The sequence below is a fragment of the Crocodylus siamensis genome, chromosome 9 (assembly GCF_052110815.1).
Source record: "Crocodylus siamensis isolate JL-2025a chromosome 9, ASM5211081v1, whole genome shotgun sequence".
Taxonomy (NCBI): Eukaryota; Metazoa; Chordata; order Crocodylia; family Crocodylidae; genus Crocodylus; species Crocodylus siamensis.
The window spans coordinates 68,563,836-68,587,387 of NC_143403.1; the positions used below are offsets into that span (position 1 = coordinate 68,563,836).

At 41.4% G+C, this 23,552-nt stretch overlaps 1 protein-coding gene across 1 annotated transcript; it reads right to left on the reverse strand.

The window, feature by feature from the left end:
• Positions 1-1,991: 1,991 nt before the first annotated feature.
• Positions 1,992-22,883, reverse strand: ATP6V0A2 (ATPase H+ transporting V0 subunit a2). The gene is made up of 20 exons (XM_090062275.1): positions 22,728-22,883; positions 20,266-20,344; positions 19,064-19,161; positions 17,887-18,024; positions 17,266-17,366; positions 16,364-16,490; positions 15,708-15,790; positions 14,806-14,899; positions 13,939-14,151; positions 12,654-12,804; positions 12,026-12,165; positions 10,281-10,438; positions 9,529-9,619; positions 9,093-9,211; positions 7,460-7,670; positions 6,807-6,926; positions 6,004-6,123; positions 5,047-5,164; positions 3,667-3,838; positions 1,992-3,268 (listed from the first exon to the last, which is right to left on the reverse strand). The coding sequence occupies exons 1-20, from the start codon at positions 22,842-22,844 to the stop codon at positions 3,166-3,168; spliced, it is 2,553 nt and encodes an 850-aa protein (XP_089918401.1). The 5' UTR covers positions 22,845-22,883; the 3' UTR covers positions 1,992-3,165.
• Positions 22,884-23,552: the final 669 nt, after the last annotated feature.

Here is a 23,552-nt window from a genome sequence, read left to right on the forward strand (position 1 = left end):
GCTTCAGCTACGGTTTAGGGGCCTCTGGTTAAGGGGGTGGGAAAGGGAGTTTTTCCTTCTGCTATGACAAAAATAGCTGTAGGGTTAAGCTACAGTTTAGGGCTTCACACTGCAAGGGGCCTCTGAATAAGGGAAGAAACTGGACGTTTTCATTCCACTATGACAAAATAGATACATATTTAGGGCGGCCATCGTAGAAGACAGTCCAGTTACCTTTTGTCCTCTACTGACGTGAAACCTGCTACCTTTACATCCTCTCTTGAAGAGAAAAACAGAGGACATAAAAGCATTGGGTTTTGTGTCAAAAGAAGACAGAGGAGCAGAAAACCAGGACGTCCCCTATGATGGCCCCTCAATGTCTATTGGGCTCCACCATTTCTTATTCCTATTGAGTTCATGAATTTGTACAGAAATACTTCTTCTTAAAATGTCATGAAAATCTGTATTTTGTGGATGATATGGGGCCTCTCAAGCTGGACACAGCTTAGGGCCGGAGCACGTCCCGATCAGGCACTGGCGGGAGAAGCGTCCGGCCCTGCAGCCAGGGGTCCAAGCACTGGCTCAGCCCTTGCTACCAAATAAGCACCCAAAGTGTCGCAGCATTGAAACATGCGAGGCAAGCAAATTTCTGAGATACAAAAGCCCAGACAGCTGAAGGAACAAGGCACTACTACACAATAATAGTCATCCACTTTTCCTGTGGCACATGGTGGCAGAGTGCAGGGTGGAAAGGGAGATCGAGTTGGGTCTTCCCAGGATTTTTTCCTCCGTTCCTCTCTCGCTGGCAGCCAGCAGTGTTTTGGGTCTAGGAGGTTTTGATTCAGAGGCCGTGCCCCATACCTGTGCTCGGTAGCACCAGATGCCCCGCACCTCCCAGAACGCGTCCAGCCCCTTTTGGAGCCCTGCGAGGCCATCAGCTTCCACCACACCTGGTGGCAGCGAGTCCCACACAGTAGTGACATGCTGGGTGACAAACAACATCTGCGTGTTTAATTTTAAACTGGCTGCTGACTTGTTCTGCTTTCTGACCCCTAGTTCTCACCTGATGAGGGTCAGTCGTACATCCCTATTGACTTTCTCTCCGCCATTTACCATTTTGTAGACCCTTATAATGCCCCCTTCAAGCATCTCCTTTCTGAACTGAATAGGACCAGCCTCTAGTCTCTCCTCTTAGGGATGTCCCTCCGTATTCTGAGTTCGTTGCAACAGAAGGACTGCTTCGTTAGTTTTCACTTGTTTTTTGACCACAGAAAAGTAAGACCTGGCATTTTCTGAGGGGTGCCTGAAGTCTTAACAAGGTTGAGAACCAGTGATCATCTGAACTGAATGTTGAAGTGGATGTTACGTGCAGTTCTCCCTTGTACTCGGGAGCGGTCACCGCTCCCACAAAGTAGTTTTGCAGCAACTGGCTTCCAAAGACCCAGAAGCAGCTACTGGCAGTTTTGGAAAAGGTAACAAGAGGGCTGAAAGGATGGGGTGGGGAGGGCAATAAGGGACAGTGGGGGACAGGAGAGCTCAAGAAGAAACCCAGCTCTTCTACTGTCATGGTTGTGATGCGCAGGAGCAGGCAAAGCAGATGGTTTGGAAAACTGACTGCCAAGGCAAAGGATCAAACCCGGTGCCTCCAGTCCTCTGTCCTATGCACCTGAGCGTAGAGATCCAGCTGGTGTTGTAGCTAACAGAAAAATAAAACTGATGTAGACACTAAGTCAAAAAAATTCTCTATTTTTATTTGAAAGATGGTTGGTTGTCAAGTGAAGTTTTTCTCCTATGACAACTGAAAATTACTTCTTTACAGTTGGGCAAATCTAATCTAAGTGAAAATGAGATGTAGAAAACCCGCTAACTAAAACCTTTTTTATGCTAGTGTGAAATTCATTTAAAATGTGTAAATGAAGAACAGAAATTGAAGTTATCTAGGACAAAATGTTGGTAAGATAAGAGCTAACTTAAATTAAATACAACCAAACAAACATTGCAGAATACTGGTCCTAAATATAGCAGTTAGATTTTATTTGGAATTAATATGAAACAGGAATGTAGGATTATGTTCTTATGGCACAGAAGTCAAACCTGTATTGGTAACACATCCAGTTTTCATGTTGCTATAAAAATATACCAAAGGTTCCCTTGCTCCACCCCTTCCCTTCCCCACCCACCTCCACTTACTATATAAACAACTTTGGTTCAACAACTTCAGATAAACCAGTCAAGTTAAATTCATAAATACCTTTAACACCAAATACAAACATAAAATAAATTAAATCCTTATTCTGCATTCCTTAAGCATGGGAATTTTGCATGCAACAGGACTACAGAATCAGAGCCTAACAAAGCTATTTCTAATACACATACAATGTCAGTCTGTTTTAAATACATCACACAAAAGCTCTAATCCTGCAAGATGGTCTGCACAGTCCCTATGAAGCCAGTGGGGTTCCACACAGATCACCTGGCACAACTGGGCTGTGACACTAAACTCCTCAAGGAAGGGGGATAAAAGGTGTAGCTGGGGGTCTTCTTTCCCTGCCCTTCATTTTACTCTTTATCAAATGAAATGGCAGTTTGGGTAACTGGAAAAAGTAGAGTAATAATTATGGGCAGAATTCAGAGCATGAAGTAAAAAAGTTTTGATGCAATTTTGAAAAAATAGACAAAAGCAAAAAAGGCATTTCGTATTGGTATGAACACTTTATACTGATTTATACTGCTTTTGAATACTGAAAACATATATTGCCTAACCTGAATTGCTTCCAGATTTCATCAGTTGTTTTTTTTGTCTGGGAAAGTCATGCAGAATATTTTATGTGATAAGAAGATTAAGACCTTTAAGATCATTTAAATTAGCTATTAAAGAAAACAAAACAGTCTCTTCTGACCAAACAATTCCTAAATTATTTGCAGAACGAACAACAAAAGGGCTATTTTTAGAATAATCTTAAAATTAAGTTACATTAGTTTCTCATTTAAAAATGTACACATTATGCCTATATACAAGAAGGCTCCAGATCTGCAACGTATTTGTATGGAGGTATATAACTGAATTATTTGGCTGTATTAAGGCAATCAGTGAACATATTTTTCCTCAACAATCGCTACAGTCAGTGAGATCCAATTACATGATTTGCAGACACCTCTGAATATTTCTGTTTTCATGCAACCAAACTATGCAACATCATCTTTATTAAAATATAAAGAAATATATTTAAAGGAGAAAGGAGTAAACTTGTATCCTCCACCAGTGTAGAACTTGGTCTGAAATTCCACCCTGTAATAAGACAAAAAAGGATGCGCATGTTAACAACTGGCTCACGGAGGACAGGGCAAGATGCTCAAAAGACAAGACAGTGGGTGCATCTACATGAGATGCTTACTGCAGTTGCCTAACTTCCTTGCTTATATTTTGTGTCAAACTCAACTTTGAAAATAATCAATTGTGGAGTGGGTGCAAATATTATAAGCTAATGATTAAATTGTACCTATAAAGCCGATTCCAGTGAACCTTTTACTTAATGTAATGAAAAGTTTCTATCACCAGTAAGTGTTTGAGTTGTCTCTTTAAATAAAAAATAAAAAAAAACCCATAAGCAACCTCCATTTTGACCCAATAAGATTCCTTGATCAACCCAACATGCAGGAAAAGTCACCATGAAAGTTAACACTTACCAGTGAAGTCGCACAGCATGAAGAAAAGCAGAAAGGCCTTCCATGATCAAAAGGATGAATATTGTTAACACAGCAAAAAAAGCTAATATTGGAACTAGCAGTAAGATGCCGTATGCTGCATCCACACGAAGGCCCACTCTCATTACCATTTCCCACAGTACTTCTGACAACTCTGCAAAACAAAGGATTTTTTAAAATTAACTGGAAATATTTACACCTTTAAGCAACAAGTCTACTTTAATATTTGAATGCAGGCTGGTTAAAGACCCCAGTGAACAAGAGAAATATAGCTAAAATTATCTTTCTGAAGAAATCTAGTGCATGTAACAAGATGTTCAAGGGACTGAACAGCATAAAATAGCTTATACTTTTTAAATAGGGGCAGTAGCTTGCATTCACCAGAACAGTACTTCACATGCACCAGACTCTTTACCATACAACTAAGGAGAATAATCTGAAACTACACCTCCTGTCTTGTTTCCTTAAACAATGGACTATTGTACTATTCTAAACAGTCTCAAAATCTGTTTTACTAAAATCACAACCCCCCACCCAAGGTTCACATTTCAAGTGACCCTTATGAGAGTGACCAATATGCACCATATTCAGATTTGAGTTCTGAAGTTAAACACTGGTCACAGTCTACTGCACAGCAGCTTTAATTTCACATGCAAAGCTGACACAACTTTCAGATATCGTTTGAGAATAAGCACTCTTAGAAACCCTATCATGGTCAATGAACCTTGAATTAGCTTACATACACACAACATATCACTAACCTATTCACTGTAGCATAATACCTGTAAATTTATTGTGAGAAAAACATTCCTGGAATCAGACCAAGAATATTAAACAAAAATTTTGACTAAAGCTTTTCAGGATACTTGATCAACATGTCCCATCCAACAGCAAAAGGGGAGGGGGCTGTGTGTTTGGAAGTAACATAAGAGGTACCCATGTTTTAATTTAGAATGGCACAAGAACAAAAAACACCCTCACTCCAGTTCAGGAAAGGACTCCTATGCAGGACACCACTTATGCACAGAAGTAGTTTGAATCATATTCAAGACAGAAGAACATGCTTGCATGCTTTTCCAAATCAGACTCGCTATGTGGAAGACCTAAAGCAGTTCTGTGTATGAGGATGGATGATGGTACTAAGTCATGTGATATTTGAGGAGTTCCTAGATCCTTAGAAACAGGAGTGATCAAATGAACTTTACAGTGCATTCAGTGTTTTAGTTTGCCAGTTTTCCATTTGAGATAAAACTTCTTTTTAAAGACACAAACAAGTGCATAGTAAGGCATAGAAAGGCCAAAAAGTAACAAAAGAAACATTCTCTCCACCATTAAAAGTTACATTAGAGAACAGACACTCACGTGCATGAGCGAGACTTAGTGCCCAGAGCCTTAGGTATGAAGCGGTATTGGAGATGCATCCTAGGCAGTATTCAATGGTATGAATAGTTTGATTCATGAAAATATCTGCAAAATTAAACTACATACACAGATCTATGTAAATACATTTGTATATGGCTCAGTTCAAACCATACAGCATAAAAATATAAGTTATTTGTAAATTAATTATAGGTTCAGACTATGTTAAAGCAATGTAAGAGATCAAATAAGTTTGTTTTATAACTAACAACTATACAAAATAAACTTTTATATCCTTATTGCAGTAATAAAATAAAAGAGTACTGTCTTCTGATTGGGTCTCACGTTATTATGAAGTTTTCTAAAAGGTAAACAGACTGGCCAATATAATTGTGCATTAATATATACATGTAAATTGAATTCCTATCACAAAGGTGGTCTGTTTCTGTTGGAACACAAGTAAAGTGACCTAACTTCCAATTCCAGCTCTGTACAACTTTGGACAAGGTCAAAGCCTGGGAATAATAATCATTGCCCACCTTTTTAAAGCACTTTGACATTCTCAGGTGAAATGTTGTAAGACCAAGGCATCACCATTTCCATTAAATGCTGCTATCTAGTTATATTGGCTAATTAATAACAAAGAACTGAAAGGGAATGTTGTTCCTGTAAATCTCAAATATTTTTTATGAACCTGACACAAGGTGTGCAGTGTCTTAAGTGATCAAACTTCCTTAATTCCTAGGTATATCATCCCCATCTTGGGGTTATTCTGAGGTAAGAATCATACTCATTTTGCAAATGGGTAAATTGAGGGATCAAGCTGAAAAGTCTTATTCAGTTCCTAGTGAACTGGATAAGGCCCCAAGTGAGAATTTGCAGTCTCTCTCCATGAATGTTTTCTACCAGTAACTTGCTTTTAGGTCTCTCTCCAGTACAGTCACAAGTTGAACGTATTACCTCTTCTCCATCCCCTTCTTGGTGGCCACCATCTGCAGGACTGTTTCCCTCCTCTACATCATGAGATCTCAAGAGAGAAAGTTCCTCTTCGCTTTCTTTGCGAACCAATTTGTAGCCATTCTGCACAAAATGTAAATGAATCAGCATTTGCTTACTCCTCCTCTTGCTTCCAAATAACAACCCAAAATGTTGCAGCACTGAAACATGCAATGCAATTTCTGAGGTACAAAAGACTAGACAGCTGAAGGAACAAGGCACTATTTATTATACAATAATACTCGTCCATTTTTTAATTTGCATGGTGAAAACAAGTTGGGAGAACACTTTATGGAAATCAGAGCTTAATGCTTCTAGATTCTCTCTCAATCTAAAAGGCAGTGCTTTCAGCATATTAAGATCTTTAAATGACTTATCAAACATAACTGAAAAATATGATGAGCATAAATTAATCTGCAAAAATATCTGATTAGTGACCTTCTGTTGTGACTTCATGTTTTAAATCTTTATGGCACATACAATGGAAGTTATATTCACTCATCTACGACACAGAAAGTATTACAGAAACAGCTCAGTGAAGTAACTACCACTAACGTCCAATCTACAGCATCAGACCAACAAATGCTAGCTTGGCATCACAAAGGAGTGACATGGGCAAACGCTTCTTAAAATTTAAATTTTCTTTAAATTGCTGAGTTGGCCTGAACAATTCATACTCAAATATCCTTTACACACAAATATCACTGTCACCATAGAAAAGCAAACGTATATCATGCTTAAAAGTGTTTTTTTTTTCCAATACATACCCTGTACATTCCAATGCCTCGTCCTCCATTGTGCATCCAATACAAATAAAGTGGTTTTCCAAGAAGCATTACAGGAACAGAAAGCAAAGCAATGACAAATAAAAAATGCTGTAAAATAGCCTGGTAATGGAATGGGAGGGAAAAAAACAAAGAAACATATTTAAATGAGAAACCACCACCAAAATCAAAGTACTTGCTTACTTAGTAAACCAGAAGCACCTACGCACTTCCCATAATACAATTCAGTATGTGAAAATCTCCACTGACTTCAGCAGCGCTTTACTGCTTGTTTAAGTACATGTTTAAATGCTTTGATGCATTGAGGAGACTCAGCATCTGCACAACTGGATATCAGAATACAGCTTTGCTAATATCCAGCTTAATAAGACTGTACAGGACAATATGATAAATAAAAACTAATCTGGGCTCTGCAGCTCTCATTCCAATCAAGATCAAGGTTAACCTGAAAACAGACCATGAAAATTTTGCTCTGGAAATTGCCTCTTTTTAAAAAAAAGAGAACAAAACACCTTCTGATACAATCTCCTTACCCTCCAAACCCTGAATTCAACCATTATCTTATACTGAAGTTCAGTTAATCCTCTTCATTTAATCATATCTATCAAAGAACATAGGATAAGAACATTGTTCACCTGTCCTGTATAAAGGGGGGGCGTCTCACTACTGCGAAACAGGAACATGTTAATAAATTCAATCAGGATGCTAGGAGCAGTTGTGGCAGTTTCTGCTGAGTAAGCTAACCATTTGAAGACTATCATAAAGACAAGGTAACCAAAGATGCACAGCATGAACAGAAGCTCAGGAAGAAAAACCAAATAAATATTGTACTTCTTCCTGAAGTGTCTAAAAAAATAAAGAAAACACACAATTAGTAAAGAACAGCCATCACAGAAGGATCAAAAACAGATTTAGAGCCTAATTCTGGGAGAGGCTGAGTACACTGCAACCCTCTCCTGACCTCAGAGGAAGCTGGGAGTGCTCAGCAGAGCTGTGCGAAGCAGGCCCTATTCTATTCAGCCCGAATCGGGGACAGTGATTTGATTCACTGATTCAGATCACTGTCCCCGATTTGATTCGGACATAGAGAATCAGCAGAGAATCAGCAATTTGGACACAGACACAGATTTAAATCTTTTTTTCTACAAAGCTCGAAGTACCAGGACGGCTTGTGAACACTACCATGCTGGGGCACAAGGAACGTCCCAGAGAAGCACGTGAGGGGGGCCCTCCACGTGCTTGGCAGTGAACCCAAAAGTGAATCAGAAGTACTTCTAGTCCACTTCTGGGTCCACCACGGAGCACAGGAGGGGCACCTGCATGCTCCCCGGCAGATCTGGAAGTGGACTGGACGTGCTTCTGGTCCACTTCTGGGTCTGCTGCCGAGCATGCTGAGGACCCTGCCCACACTCCTGTGGGACACTCCATGGGCCCCAGCATAGCAGGTTCACGAGCCCCTGCTACCAAGAGGTATGTAGAAAAAACATTTAAAGCTGTGTCTATGTCCAAATCTTTCCAAATCTCTCCGAATCAATTCAGAGGGTTCCAATTCAATTTGGAGAGATTAAAGGATCCTCCGATTCGATTCAATTTTAGAGATTCAACCACCAAATCGGGCCGAATCTCTGCCAAACTGAATCAGGGACTGAAGTTTCGCACAGCCCTAGTGCTCAGTACTTCAAGGAAAACATGCAATGTGATCAAAAATAGAAATTATTTAAGAAATTAAGTTTTACTATGACTTTCAATGGGATTAGAGACTGAACAGCAGAAGATTCAGTCCCTTTAAATGCAAAACTACTTGGAAAACAAGGGCTTAATCCTGTATACAGTCATGCATATAATTAACATTAAGGATATAAATAACCCCAGTCTTTATTTAAGCACATACATATTTGCAGGATTGTGACCTGAATGAGTAAGATGGCAAATAACGTCAAAGAAATGAATATGAGAAAGAAACGCTCCAAAGAAGCTTAAAAAAATAGAAGCTCCTGATGCCGTCTGCTTTAGTGATGCACAGGAACAAAAATCTTGCTTCTCAATGCCTGCAGGTTTTTCTGTAGAACACCTACCCATTTATATTATTTTCAACAGGACGCAGGGTATTAGGTACAGACTTTCATAAAGCAAGTTTTACAATGAATTTACTCTGGCTTTGATCAGTTCTGAAAAACTTTCCAAAACTGTATCAGCTCAGATAATCACTGAGCCAAAAACATCGCCACAATTTCATTGCCCAATTAATTTCTAACTTTCCATACTTACAAGTGGTTGAAGACCCCCAAAACAACTCCAAATGTCATATGAGTCACTCCAAAAATCACAGACATTTTCATTTTGAAAGAATTTAAAAAACTGAGACGGTTGCTTGCCAGGTTCCAGATCTGAAGGAGAATCAAAGAGGAAACAGATGCCTGTATAAGGACTAATACAGTGCATAATGCTGTATCTTTTCCCCTTATAAAACCTGGATTCTACTTCCAACTTGGATCCCAGGTGAGTTTGAAGAAACTAGTTAAACTTTTCCCTGACTTGCTAAGGAACCAAACCCCCTTCAGAAGAGGATGTGTCAAAGTGTGGATTTACTCAGAGCATCCTTATGTTGGCCCTTCTATTAAGCAGATGTTGCAATGTTAACATATGGGTTATTAAGCATTATTCATCATATGTGGGTTAGTTACAAAAAAAGAGAAGCACTAACCGGATCAATACCAAAGGGATAAATTCCACTGTACACACCAGTAACATTTGGATCCAAAGTTAAGTACTGATTAGACTTCAAATCAGCAAGACTGCAGCAAAAGAAACAGGCAATTATATCTGTAATTTCTCACTTAGAATACAACTTCAGATTACCTAGTTAAAAGTGCAAAGAGATTTCTAAGCAGGGCAATAGTCAACAATATTTAACTGACAGATGCAATCACCTTTTTCCAGGTTAATTCCAGGCTAACAGCAGTTGCCAGAATGGCAGCTCTGGAGAGTGAATGACCATTCACGGTTAGAATCACCAGAGTTCCCCACAACCTGTTTTTCAAGGTTGAGACCATTATAGTGGAGAAACAAGTCTGAAAACCAAGAGCTGCAGATTTCAGGCTCCATTTTTCCATATCCCATTTTCTTTTGTTTTTAACTCTAGAAGATATTGCTGTTTTTCTTTTATTACTGTAGAGTGTACTGTGGGGTGAGTGAAGGTAACAGTAGCACCTGCCTAAAGCCACATGAAGAAAGTACCTACGAATTACTGAAGTAACCTTTAACACCAGCCTCATAAACTGAATCTGTGTATGCTTCTGATTCAGCCACTGCCAGCTGAGGAGGTTCCTTTACAAGAGACTAGAGCCTCCCAATGACCTCCACCACATAAAATTTTATCCAGAGCCATATAAATACATTAAACCAGTGTCAGCAGTACACTTTTTATGGCATAATAAAAAGAAGAGTACTACTCACCGCCAGACCTTCTGATCAAACATTGCTGAAACTTTCCAGCCAGAACCAAATATATTTAATGACTTTGAAAAGCAATCATTATAGACTAGGCCGGTATATACAGAAAATAGACCCATCAACAAAATTACATATCGTCCTTCAAAAAAGATTTTCATGATCTGAAAGTATTGAAATAACACCATGAGCTACAGACACATGAACTTTCTACACATTTCCAAGGAAAAGGCATGCTTTGTAATTATGTATGACCACGTAAGAAGGATACTAGATGTGAAGAAAGCTATGGCAAAACCAGGAAAAAACAGATTACTGTTTGACCTGAAGGCTATGCTTAGCAAATCTGTCCCTCTCTCTAACCATCTGTCCCTCCCTCCATCATGCCTGCAATGCGATGCTGCAGCTAGCAAAGCAACCAAAACGCTGGCTTGGATCCTTAGATGCTTCTCAAGCAAATCCCGGGACGTCATTCTCCCCTTGTTTTTGGCCTTAGTGAGGCCGCAGCTGGAGTACTGCATCCAGTTTTGGGCTCCACAATTCAAAAAGGATGTGGAGAAGCTTGAGCGAGTCCGGAGAAGAGCCACGCGCATGATCAGAGGTCAGGAAAACAGACTTTATGACAACAGGCTGAGAGCCATGGGGCTCTTTAGCCTGGAAAAGCACAGGCTCAGGGGTGATCTGGTGGCCACCTATAAGTTTATCAGGGGTGACCACCAAGATCTGGGGGAACGTTTGTTTACCAGAGCGCCCCAAGGGATGATGAGGTTGAACGGTTATAAACTCCTGCAAGACTGTTTCAGGCTGGACATAAGGAAGAATTTCTTTACTGTCTGAGCCCCCAAGGTCTGGAACAGCCTGCCATCGGAGGTGGTTCAAGCACTTACACTGAACACCTTCAAGAGCAAATTGGATGCTTATCTTGCTGGGATCCTATGACCCCAGCTGACTTCCTGCCCTTTGGGCGGGGGGCTGGACTCGATGATCTCCCGAGGTCCCTTCCAGCCCTGATGTCTATGAAATCTATAGGGGCGCACCACCACCACCTCCTGTCCGGAACACTCTTGAAGCACTCTGATTGGTTGTTTCAGTAATCGGAGTGCTCCAAGACTGCTATGGACAGACAGATTGACTAAGCCCTTTATTATATTAGAATAGATTTGCCATCACAGTTGCCTAAAATTTTTACAACAAACGTGTTCCCAAAGACACTCAAACTCATGTTATCTATTTTAGATTTCTAAGCAAACTTATAGCATACAAATAAGCTCTCTAATTTGGAGTCACTAAACTACCAAATATTCTATAAAGGCTACATTTCTGTGTATGATCATTTTTCAAAGTACTGTTGGTGGTTGGGCACATCATAATGGGTAGTACCAGTCATATCAAGTCCATTGCATACTTTGGCCTTGATGTGCTTTTGCATTCTCAGAGACACATTCTTATCGTGTTTTAGGAGGAGGAAAAGAGGAACTTAAAGCTCAGGGTTTCAAATCAGCAGAAGCGGTACAAGCAGTTCTCCGCCCTTTCCTAACCTGCTGCAAGTAAAACTAAACCCCAGCAATTTACCCATTTAAGTCAAGGTTAAATTATTACAATTTAGCTTCACTTGCTACAAGTTAGGAGTGGATAGGCCAAAAAAATCCTGGTTCAGATACATGAGGTGTTAAGTGACATCTATCCATAGTTTTAGTTTTCAGAAAAGTAAAGATTAATCTATCGAAATCACGTAAGTACTGATCTTTTACCTCATCTTGTGATCGCTGCAGTCTAGGGTGGTTTTCATACACAATCATCAAAAGCGCAAAGATGAACATTAGAAAACCATGTCCCAAGTCTCCAAACATAACAGCAAATAAGAAGGGGAAGGTGATAATGGTATAGAGAGCTGAAAAAAGCAACAAATTCCAGGTTTAGAGTAAAGATATTTACTGTGTCATAGATATTTACTGTGTCATTACAATTACCTGAATTTTGTCTAAAGACAATTCTATTAATGTTAGACAGGTAATTACCTTCTCTAAAGAAGTAACAGTATTATTGAATTCTACTTTTTTTTAATCAAGTCTGTTCAGTTTCACAATTTAAGAGATGCTGTTTCTATCCATTATCTCAATGGGGGCTCACCCATTTCCCAGGCATACTAGAAAGTGAACCTCATATCTTTCCCAAGTGCCATTCCAATTATTTGTCATCTAGATAAATATCCAATAATTAAAAATGGCCATTAAACAATAGCAAGGTAGTTGTCATCTTTCCCCATACTAGTGCTCAAAATTCAGCAAGCTGCCAAGCAAAAGCACAGCTAATACATCATGGAGAAATTAATAAGCAATTAATGCAATCAAGGCACTCTCAATTATCAAGAGGACAAACCTGGATTAACTTCCCCATAGTTCCCAACTCCATAGGCATCAACAATATTTTGGAACCCTGAGGTGAATTTGTTGGTACGTATCAAAGTTGGAGGTGTCTGTTTGGTTGGTATCGTGTTCACAAACGAAGGGACTGTAGCTCCACTCTTCCTCTAGTTATAAAATGAAAGGGAATAAACAATAAGTTGTATGAAAGGCTCTTTGACATGGATTTTACTATCTTAGATTTTATTTTCATTTTGATAACTGCACCACTGGCCCTCCAGATATTTACTAGTCATTTTTCTCTTAAACCTTAGCTGCCATCTGAATACTTTTTTGATTTGCAAAATTCTTCACGTGCACCAAGTCTGATCTTTTCCACCCTGTTCCCACTAAAAAATGCATGTTAGAGTACATCAAGGTTGCATAATGCTTTTACAATCTATCAAGGTTGCTAATCTTAGATTGGCAATTCTCAAACAGGATGCCACAAGATCAGTTGAAGGGTGCCGCGGAGGTGCAAGAAGATAAAGCAGGTATGAAGGGGTAAGCAGGTAAGTGCAGGATTGGGCTTGTCCCTGCCTGGACACTCCCCCACCCCCACTGAAACAGAGTGCTGCTCAATTCACAAGGGTGAACCTTGAGTCTAATGAGGGCTGCCATGAGTCTAAAACGTAGAGAACCACTGTATTATTCAACAACAGATACTTTAAAACACTAGAAGCCAATCTTTTTGGGCAGGCACGTCACAAATTAGTCCTGCACACTCCTGGAGTGCCATTCCAATCTGCTGCTCTGCTTTCAGCTCCTGGCCCTGTGCTTGAGCCTGATGTGCTAGTTTGCTTTCTATTCCCTACCCTATCCGCCGTGTGCCACACGCACAGGCCGCCTGTACCACAGGTTGGCCATCCCTGCTTTAGTCCAAGGATTTGCTATCACAAATTCTCTTTTTAATTTAACACAACTCCAAACACTCTCATTAAGCCAATTTTTCCATTTTCACAATAAGACAGCAGCAGTGCCTTCTGGCTGATTTCAGACAGTTGTCTGAACCGAAGACACACTGGGCCCAATCCTGCACACCATATTCAAGAAAAGCTCCCAGTGACATACATAGGGGATTTTGTTCTAGTACGAACCACCAGACACAGGCCCTATCAACCCTGAGTCCTACCAGGAATTTTCTGCATCCAGATCGTTTCCCTATCATACAGCCTTGTTTCTTTTCTTCCCAATGCTGGTTCAAAAGATTCTATCTTAAACTTCTGATTGTGCATAGCAAGCATGGAAATTAAGTGACTTACTGATCCTTCCTCAAGTGCTTCCCGCAAGTTTTGCAGATCAGACACTGGGCACCAAACCTCCGCAATTAAACATTTATTTGTGACATCAAAACTGCACAGGTTTAGCACGTGATAAATAGCTTTCATCTTCTTCACTTGGATAACCCAGGTATAGATGGATTCAGATGCCTTATATAAGACTTGCCGTAAGTAGTCCTCGGTTTTATGTAGCACCTTTGACAAAGGAAGAAAAAAAACCTGTAACTGAAAATCTGAATAAAGTCTAACTATAGAAGGAGCATTTTCTACCCATGCCCTCTACTCTTGGGATCCTGAGGAAGCTCTGCATGCTGGGACTTGTCCTCTTCACAGTCTTCCCTTTTACAGAAGAAACAGCCACTTGCAAGCCACAGTAAAACTGCTACTAAACATGCTAGTTAAGCATCACTATATGGCTACCCCGAAACTACAAACCATCTCCAATCTGTACCAAGCAAAACTGAAGTCAGATGTACACAGCTGAGCATCTGTGCTCAGGTCAGACCATAACAGAGTTAGCTGCACTCCAGGCAGACATAATGGCCTGACTGCACGGATCAGACTATATTACCTGGCAATACATCATTCCTTTCTCCTACTATTTATTACTTTACATGTGTTACCATACAACAGCAGACCTTGGGGAAATATTTTGTTGGTCTGAAAGCATGTATCTATATCATTAACTATGTATCTAAAAATTCTGGAAATGCATAGCAAAGGTTTGAATACCTAAAAAGATAAGTGACTAGAACAGCTAGCTGGATATACATTACATGTTACTACATTAAACAATTCTTTACACTGCGATATTTGGAATGAAAGGAGTAGCAGTGAAATTTTACTCACAGTATGAAGATCCTGAATACGAACATTTAGCTCTTCAATAACTGTTCTGCGCTCCTCAGTGGTATTGGGATAGGGATAGACATGACAATGATAGCTAGAGAAAACAAATGAGAGGATTGTATTAAATATTTAAGTACTAAATAGGGCTGCACCAATAAAGATTTTTGGGGCTGATACCCATAGCTGATTTTTAAGGAGGCATACGGGCTGATACCAACCCAATTTCCAATAACACTGTGGCAGCTTGAAGAGCAGTGTCCAGTTGCTAAGTTTGACGTGGTGGAAGGTGAGGGGGGAGGGAAAGGGTCTGGGGGGTGGGGGCAGGCGCAGATCAAGGCCCCTGCGGTGAGGGAGGAGTGGGGCTGAGGCAGGCACTGCCCAGCTGGGGCGGGGAGGGCACGAGACAGAGCCGCGGCCCATCTGGAGGGCATCAGGGGATGGCACCTGCTGCTGCGCACTGCTTGTCTGGCATTCACCTGCTCATCCAGTGGCTCCAGCCACTCATCCCCGAGGGCATGGGGGGAGAAGGGGGACATGTGCCCCCGGATCTGCACAGGGCAGGACGGGCTAGGGCCATGGCTGCGCCAAGCTCTTCCTGGCAGGACAGGGCCAGGCTGTGGTCAGGGTGGGTAGCAGCAGTGGGAGGGGCTATGACAAAATCTTGGGTGGCTGCAGCCCACCCTGTAGCCCCTCCAAAGCCACCACCAGCCACCCCGAGCACAGCCCCACCCCACCAGGAAGCTAAAATTACAAATGGAAAAACAACTAATGCAGAAATAACTAAAACTGTATCTTCAAAACTGTTGTATGAAAACAGCATCCCCATGTAATGAAAAAACTCCACGATGGTCAAAACACTTTATTCAATTTTAAGTAAAAATTAAATAAGGCTTATTTCTCACCAGTCACATATCTTCTTTACCTTCTGGCCGATTTGTTCACCCCAACAGGATATTAAAAACACAAACCATTTTGTGGGTTCACCCTAAAACCAAAAATAAATGGACACTTAATTAAAATTATATATTTTCATCTGAGTGGAATTATACTGTCAAAGAATTGTTTTAAAACTGTCAGAAAACAATATTAACAGGAAAACCACACCATTTTAAAGTAGCCCAAGAAAGAAAACTGAAAGTGTGATAATCTATTCCGTTTCACTATACTTAAGGCAGACAGGAAGGCATTTGGGGTGAGGCAAGAAAAGAACTGTGGCGTTATTTTCTAAAGCTGTAAATAGCGTTACAGAAATAGATCCACAGCAATATTTTCAATAAGAAATCCAGAAGTATGAGACCATCATACAAATTCCTTATCTGTCACACTGAACTTAATAATTAATCATTAATGCTGAAGTTAAACAGGATTATGATCACCAACTCTCAGTTTGTAACAGTGGACTATAAAAGAATTGAACTTTTCCTCTATGGATATTGTGATGTCATTAACCTTTCATTTTTACACACAGATGAATGAATAATGGCTCTTCCCCTGAGAAACATCTTGCCAACTGTGTAAAGTGTGAATAGATAATAAAATGGTAGCAGTGTTTACTCACTGTATCTGGATCTTCCAGACACTCATCCAGTTCTGCATAACTAAGAATAGTATATCCTTTGCAGACTCTCCACAGCATTTTTTCAAATGCATCAATTTTGGCTCGATGAACTAAACCAGATATAAATCTATATAAAAGGCAGGTGTTAAGAGTAAACCAAAACCCACAGATTTTTTTTTTTTTAAAAACATACATGAATTACAAGAATTTAGTAGTTGCATTTCTGCAGAACAAAAATGTCATGCTACACAGTTATTGCCTATTTTCTTTTACTTACATCCAACAGCAGGTGAAATTAAAAGAGTACTTTCTGCTCAAGGGAAAAAGATATGGCCATTGCTCTGATCATGCAACCAGGTCTGACACTAATTCTTCCCACAGCCATAAGCAAATGATTCAGTTTCTCTATACCCGATTCTATCCCCGTGTGTAAAATGCAGTATAATCGACCATGCAGGGATGCTGTGAGGATGTGTGGGGTGCAGCTCTTTCAATGTACACATGTATATTTGATAAATTAATTATTTTAGTATTTTACAGCTGTCATTAATGACTAAAATACTACATTTACCTTGTAATAAGAGCAGCAAATACAGTAACGAAATAATGATCTAGTGAAAGTCTACATTTTCTCTAACACGCACCCTTTAAATCACAACAGTGAACATACTGCAACAGTATTTTGGCCGTACTTCTGTCCTCAATAATTCAGCGACAAAACTGGATTCTAAACCGGGCCACATTCTCTACTAGTGAAAATAGGTGCTGCTCAACTGAAGTTAATAAAGCTACACTGGTTTACACTAGGTACAGATCCAAACCAGTATTTAGAGGAGTTTAATAGCAGTACATTAAATCCCGATCTCCATACCTAATCAACAAAATTCTCTAACATTACCTACCCCAGCTTGGCACCCAGCCTGTGCATACAATTGTAGTCCACCAAAGGTTCAGTTTCCAAAGTTGGGAATTCTTCATAATTTGCAGGTATATATGGTTCATGCTATCAAATGAGAGGCAGACAGTTTTCAAAAGATTTAATATCAGTCAGTTTAATAAAAAATATGTTTCAATTTGATTAATACATTTTACAAAAAATATCTCCCTTACGATTTGAGATAACAAGTAAGAGCTCAGGACCTTGTATATTTTTCATCATTTTTCTCAATGAGTAAAACCACTACCACAAAGATTTTAAGACAGACATCTAAATGCAACTTGAGCATAAAAGAGTCAAATCATGTCTTCATTCATTTTAGTAGATACCAATATCAGTGTTTAAGTGATTTGATACAGAAACTGAAAGCTCCTTTAGGGCAGCGACTGACTTTTCATTGTATATACACACAGCCAAGTATAACTGGAACCCAGTCCTTGATTGGTATCCCTAACAACTGCCACAATACAAAGTCATAAAAATGCATGACGTTCTAATAGCTCTACCAAAACTACTCATGTGCTTACATTAGAAAGCAAGATGTCACAAGAAAACACAATCAACATAATCCAAGTATATGTAGTACCTCAGCACTTCTCCTGACAAAGCCTTGTGTGACCCGCAACATGTAGATATACTCTGTCAGCTCAAGCAGGTTCTTCCGCAGCTTCTCTTTGTTTTTAGTCACCTCTCTTAGCTCTGTCTCCAGTTTCTGCAATTTTTCCTACAGTACAGAGAAAACACATCATCACTTCCACTTTGTTTAAAAAAACAAGAATAGTTAGTTCTATTTGTTGCTGTATTTTACCAAATAGGATCATTAAAGTATCTATGCACTCCACATGGAGAAAAGATAAAATATATTCCATAACATGAATAGATCAACACAGATTAAACAAAATATGTATCCAACATAAGGAGCGTCTAATTACTTTTTATCATCATAACGTATGCCAACTACCAGTCTTTATTACAACCTGTTCTGTAACAGAAATTTTGGCTTCCTAATTAACGGATCAGAGAATAAGAGCAAAAGTAACATTCTGCAACTGATTTGCTACTGTCACATGCTTTCTTTAATGGAAGTAGTATAATATTTAGCCCCACCAACAAATTAGCAGAATAATTTTGTTTTACAGGGATTAGTTGGAATTAAAAATTCTACCATTCATCTAAATCATCTGAGACGCTCATAAGCATATTTGACAAAAAAAAGAATGAAAAGATAATGAAATCAGAAAAATCTCTCCCTCTGCTGTAAAATTATTTAGAGCCTCAAAACAAAACTGTTTTCAGTGATAAAAAGAATAAATGCAGGCCCTTTATTTCTCTCTCTCATCCATCAGTTTCCAACAAGCTTTTTACTTTAGCTTTGCAATAATCTTGCTCCCTGAGTCATACAAACAAAATTAAGGGTTAGCTTTGATCTAAGCCAGGAAAGCCTCCAGCAAGACAGATCCTCAATTATCTCTTTGATATCCTACTGGCTGAAAAAGAAAAAGCTTCACAGAGAAGAAAGCACGAGGCAAATTAATTAAACCTCCCACACCAAGTTGCTTCAACTTCCTGAAAGCATTAATAGCAGAACTACAACCATGCCGACAGCAAATGATCAAGTAAGAAATGGGACTGAAAATCTATCAACTTTCACAACCGTAAACAAGAAGTGCAGCGATCTGACACCTAGACCAAAGGGAAGCAAGTGGCTGTACCTAAACCTAATGCTGCCTTTAATTTTTATGAAAAACCTTTTAAAAAGTTACCTGGATTTCTAAAACATGTTTAAGCACAGGGGCAGCAGGAGCAACGTCTCCTTCAGGAAGAGGAATATCCGCTTTTTTAATTTCTTGCACTAAATATCCTGGAGTAGAGAACAGCAACAGAATTAAAGGGGCTTATAGTATCTCACACTTGTCAAAACACATTACCTAAGCAACTCATTTAGGGGTTCAATCCTGAACGCCTCCTGGACACCCTCCACTCACACTGATCTTTAGTCATAACTGGAGGTGCTGAGTGTTTTGCAAGATCTGACACATGACAATTTATTCACGTCTAACTTATATGAAGGTTTCTAGGTACAGGGGATCTTCAAAACATGATACAAAAGAATTTTTCTTTGCTACAAGGCAGAGGTAGAACAAGTGTTTGGGGGATTAACAAACTGCTGTCATTAAGGCTACTTTCAGATTTCCCTAAATACATGCATACATATAGACATACTTTCACATTATTTGTTTATATACACTTGTTATGCTGATCTTGTATCCAAAGAATTCTATCCTGGAAAGGTCCAAGCTCCATTTTCCTACTCAGAATTATACTGACACTGGATGAACAGTTTACGAGGAACATGGTGGTTCAGCGCTTCTCAAACTCTAGGGTATTTTTTAAATTAGTGGTTTTCAACCTGTGGTCCGTGGACTCCTCGGGGTTTGAATACTGTTTATGGGCTCCGTGAAGGATAACTACAATCAAAAGTATGTGAATACCAACATGTACCATTCAAAGGGGCCCACACCTCCATTAGAAATTTCCAAAGGGGCCCACAAATGAAAAAAAAGATTGAAAACCACTGTTTTAAACAGTTACCTAAGACTGATCCAGTGCCTCATTAGCCTCATTTCTCAGTTGAAGAAAAACAAAAACAAAAGTTGAGTGACATACTGCAAGTCTCAACATATGTCTGGAGCAGAATAAGGAAAGGATCCATTTCTTCTCTCAGTTCAGTCCTATTTACAGAGCCACCCTGGCTCATAATTTACTAACCATCTTAATTACGGAAACATGCAAGGAAGGGTGAGTCTCATTACATTTTGCAGTGCTCAGAATCACCATTGGGCAAAATATAAAAACCACAGATAATATTTCCATTGCAGCAATACTCCCATTATGAAATCTCTAACTAGTAGAAGAGCTAAGACAAAATTAAAGTCAGGAAAACATTAACACAAACAAAGCTTACCAAGTATCCTTTCCATTTCCTCACATTTCTTCACTTCACTCACAAATTTTCTCTGAAATGCACTTACATTTGGATTGAGCTGCAGATGAAGAAGAAACACGCTAATTAAATATTTCACACAGCAGTAGATCTCCAGGACACAAACGGTTCATTGACTTAAGAACACTTCTCCCCGGCAACGTGACATTTGTGAGTAGTCCCAGTGCACTTGGTAACATATTCAGCTCAGGACCTCAGTGCCAAAAGCAGTCTTTCATTTGACATTTGTTGCTGCACTACTAAAACCAGGCAGCCGGGAATTAGAACCACGTCTGTCCTGGACAAAAGCTCACTCTTTGCAGCAGCTGCTTCTTCTCAGTTAGGGGGCCGTTGACAGACAGTCTTCAAAGAACTGTCGTAACTTTTGTTATAACAACAAACATTATTATAACAAAACAAAATCAATCGTCTCATTCCATCATGTTACAAAATTAATTAAAGCCTATGGAGCAACCATTCCAATTTTTTTGGTTAATTTACTATTTTTACGACTTAAAATTAACGGTGCAAATACAGGGTTTGATTATCCCTTGCTGCAGTGAATGGGGATATTGCCATTGATTGCAAAGGTGTCTGATACACAATTTGAAAATGAATCCAAGTACATAAAAGCTCTGTTATCCGGCATCCCCCTGGGAATGGGGGATACCCGTTAATCAAATAGGCACTGTGCAGTGCACTCCCTGGCATCGGTGTGCTGGGGGACAGGGAAGGGTGCCCCGCACAGGCTGCTTTGCCCCAGGCCATGGTCCACAAGGAAAAAGTAAAGAAGAACTCGGCTCGCAGCGGCAAAACTGGAAATGTGGCTTCTGCTTTTGCTTTTGCCATGCCCCTCGGAAGGAAGATTTGTATTGACAGATGCTGGTTAGTGGAGATTTCCAGCTGGCAAAGTGCCGGATAACATGGCTTTTGCTGTAGCAAGCACACTGATCGCTCTGCAGTTAGACCCTCTCAGCATCACAGGGAGCATGCCCTGCCTTTATGAATGCGTATCCAACTACCAGGACAGAATCAGGATTTGCATATGAGCCGCTGAAAAGCATTTCTTTAAAATATTGCCCTTTCTTTGCCCCATTAAAACATAAAGGGCCTGATGATACAACCCTAAACCACATGAGAATCCTTTCAGGATTAATCCCCTTTGGCTTCCCTGGCTCTAGGCACAGAGCAAAGGTTTGCCATACAAAGGCACCTGGAAGACCCGACTTTAGCAGCTTTAAACACAGCATTAGTCTGATGATGTTCACAGGTGAGCCCCCCTCCCACGCAAATGCCTCCTGCCTTCTCTTTGAAATTCAGCAAGCAAAGATGGATCAGACCATCCTAAGAAACACCCTCCCTCCTGCCCACTGGCATGGGCTGGGCCGGCAGCACTTTGCCCTGCGGGGACAGGGGCTACACCGACACCACTACGCGCGGATGTCAGGTGGGCGTTTGGCTTCCCCTACAAGGACAGCGCTGGGGCTCTCTGAGGCAGCGCTGCTTTACAGCCACGCATGAATGGCCATGGGGAAACACCACGTATCTGGGTCCATGAAGGCAATTTTCCTTAAGTGTTCCCAGGGCCGACTGTTCTTCTGGCATGGTTTAGTACCCACCAAGGTGTTGGGAGTTAAGACCCACTTGATGGAAATGAGACGCTCCTCCCCAGCTTCCTTTTACAGGCGTATTTTCATAGATTCATAGTTGCCAGGGGCTGGAAGGGACCTCGCAGATCATCGGGTCCAGCCCCCAGCAGGAAGACGACTGGGGTCAAGTGACCCCGGTGAGGTGACCGTCCAGTCTCCTCTTGCAAAACCTCCAGGGTAGGTGACCACAGCACCTCCAGAGGGAGTTTATCCCACAGTCTGGACACCCCGACTGCAATGGAGTACTTCCTGGTAGTAAGCCTGGAGCAGCCCTCCAGGAGTTTGCATCCGTTGGAGTTTATATCCATCCATATGGCTGAGGGCAGGCGAAACATGGGGACATCCAAACCCCAAGCCCCCAGGCACACAGGTTGCCCAACTGGAAATAGCTGAAGCCCACGATGGGGTGGGGAATATTTGCTGGTGGCAGGGCCACTTATGGTTAGGACAGATTCATGAATTTGGACTTGACTGAGCTGGGAACATGAAAAATTTGTTTCAAAAAGAAAAATAAATAATAATAATAATAATAAATGTCCACGTCTGTCACCGAGACCCCTCTCCACCCCCTCCGACGCCTGCGCCCGGGTAGGAGGCGCAACTGTGGCACCCGGCCTCCGATCGCGAGGCGACGAGACCCTCGGGGCCGGCCGGCCGGGACACGGGTCCCCCGGGGGGTGGGGGGTGAGACGAGGACTCTGTTTATTGCGCGCTGCGCTGCGCAATGAAGGTGACGTGCGCGAGGGTGAGGGCCCGGGTCCCGGGCCGGCGGTTGGGGTCGGGCGTAGTACTCACGTCCCGGAACTCGGCCAGGCCGCGCTCGCCTACCGCGCTGAGGCACTCGTAGGCTGCGCCCGCCTGCAGGAACAGCTGCGCCAGGCACATGCGCTCGCCGCGGAACAGCGCCCCCATGCCGCCCCCCACCCACCCCGCTCGCGGGTCAGTCACCCGCCCGGCAACCCCGGCCAGATCGCCGCCCGCCCGCTTCCGCCTTCCCCCGGAAGTGCGCGCGGGCCAATCGGTGCCGAGCCGCGCCTTAGCCCCGCCCTCGGGCCAAGGTGCTGGGACACGTGGGCGGCCCGGGCGCAGCGAGGCGGGGCTGGAGGGAGTTTCCTGCAGAACCGGGGAGAAGCCGCCCGGTGCAGGGGGCGGGGGTGGGATGCGTGTCGCTTTTGGGTGGTTAAATCCAGAAGCAAAAGGGAGAGGCTTCCCTGCAAGGACCGATGCGGACGGGGAAAGGCATGTAGCACAGGCATGCGAGGGGGAGGGAAGAACAGGACGCAGGCACAACGCGGCAGGGGCGGCCTTTTTTTGGTTCTAGTCTGTGCCCCACCGCATAATGAACAAGAGGACATTTAGTGCATGTTCCCCACAACCACCAAAGTGGTAAGGAAAGAGCTCAGTTGTAACCAATCATGTATACACAGGTGAGTGCAAATAGCATCTGAGTTAATAAGTTTAACTAGTTAAACTTTATCAACTAGTTAATAGTTTAGTTTCCAAAGCAAGTGTTCAAGTATTCATCCCCACATCCAAAAAACCCTTAGAATACCGGTTCTGTGCTAGATCCCATTCATAATTCAGTGAAATTAACTGCTGATTGGCAAATTCTCCAAGGTT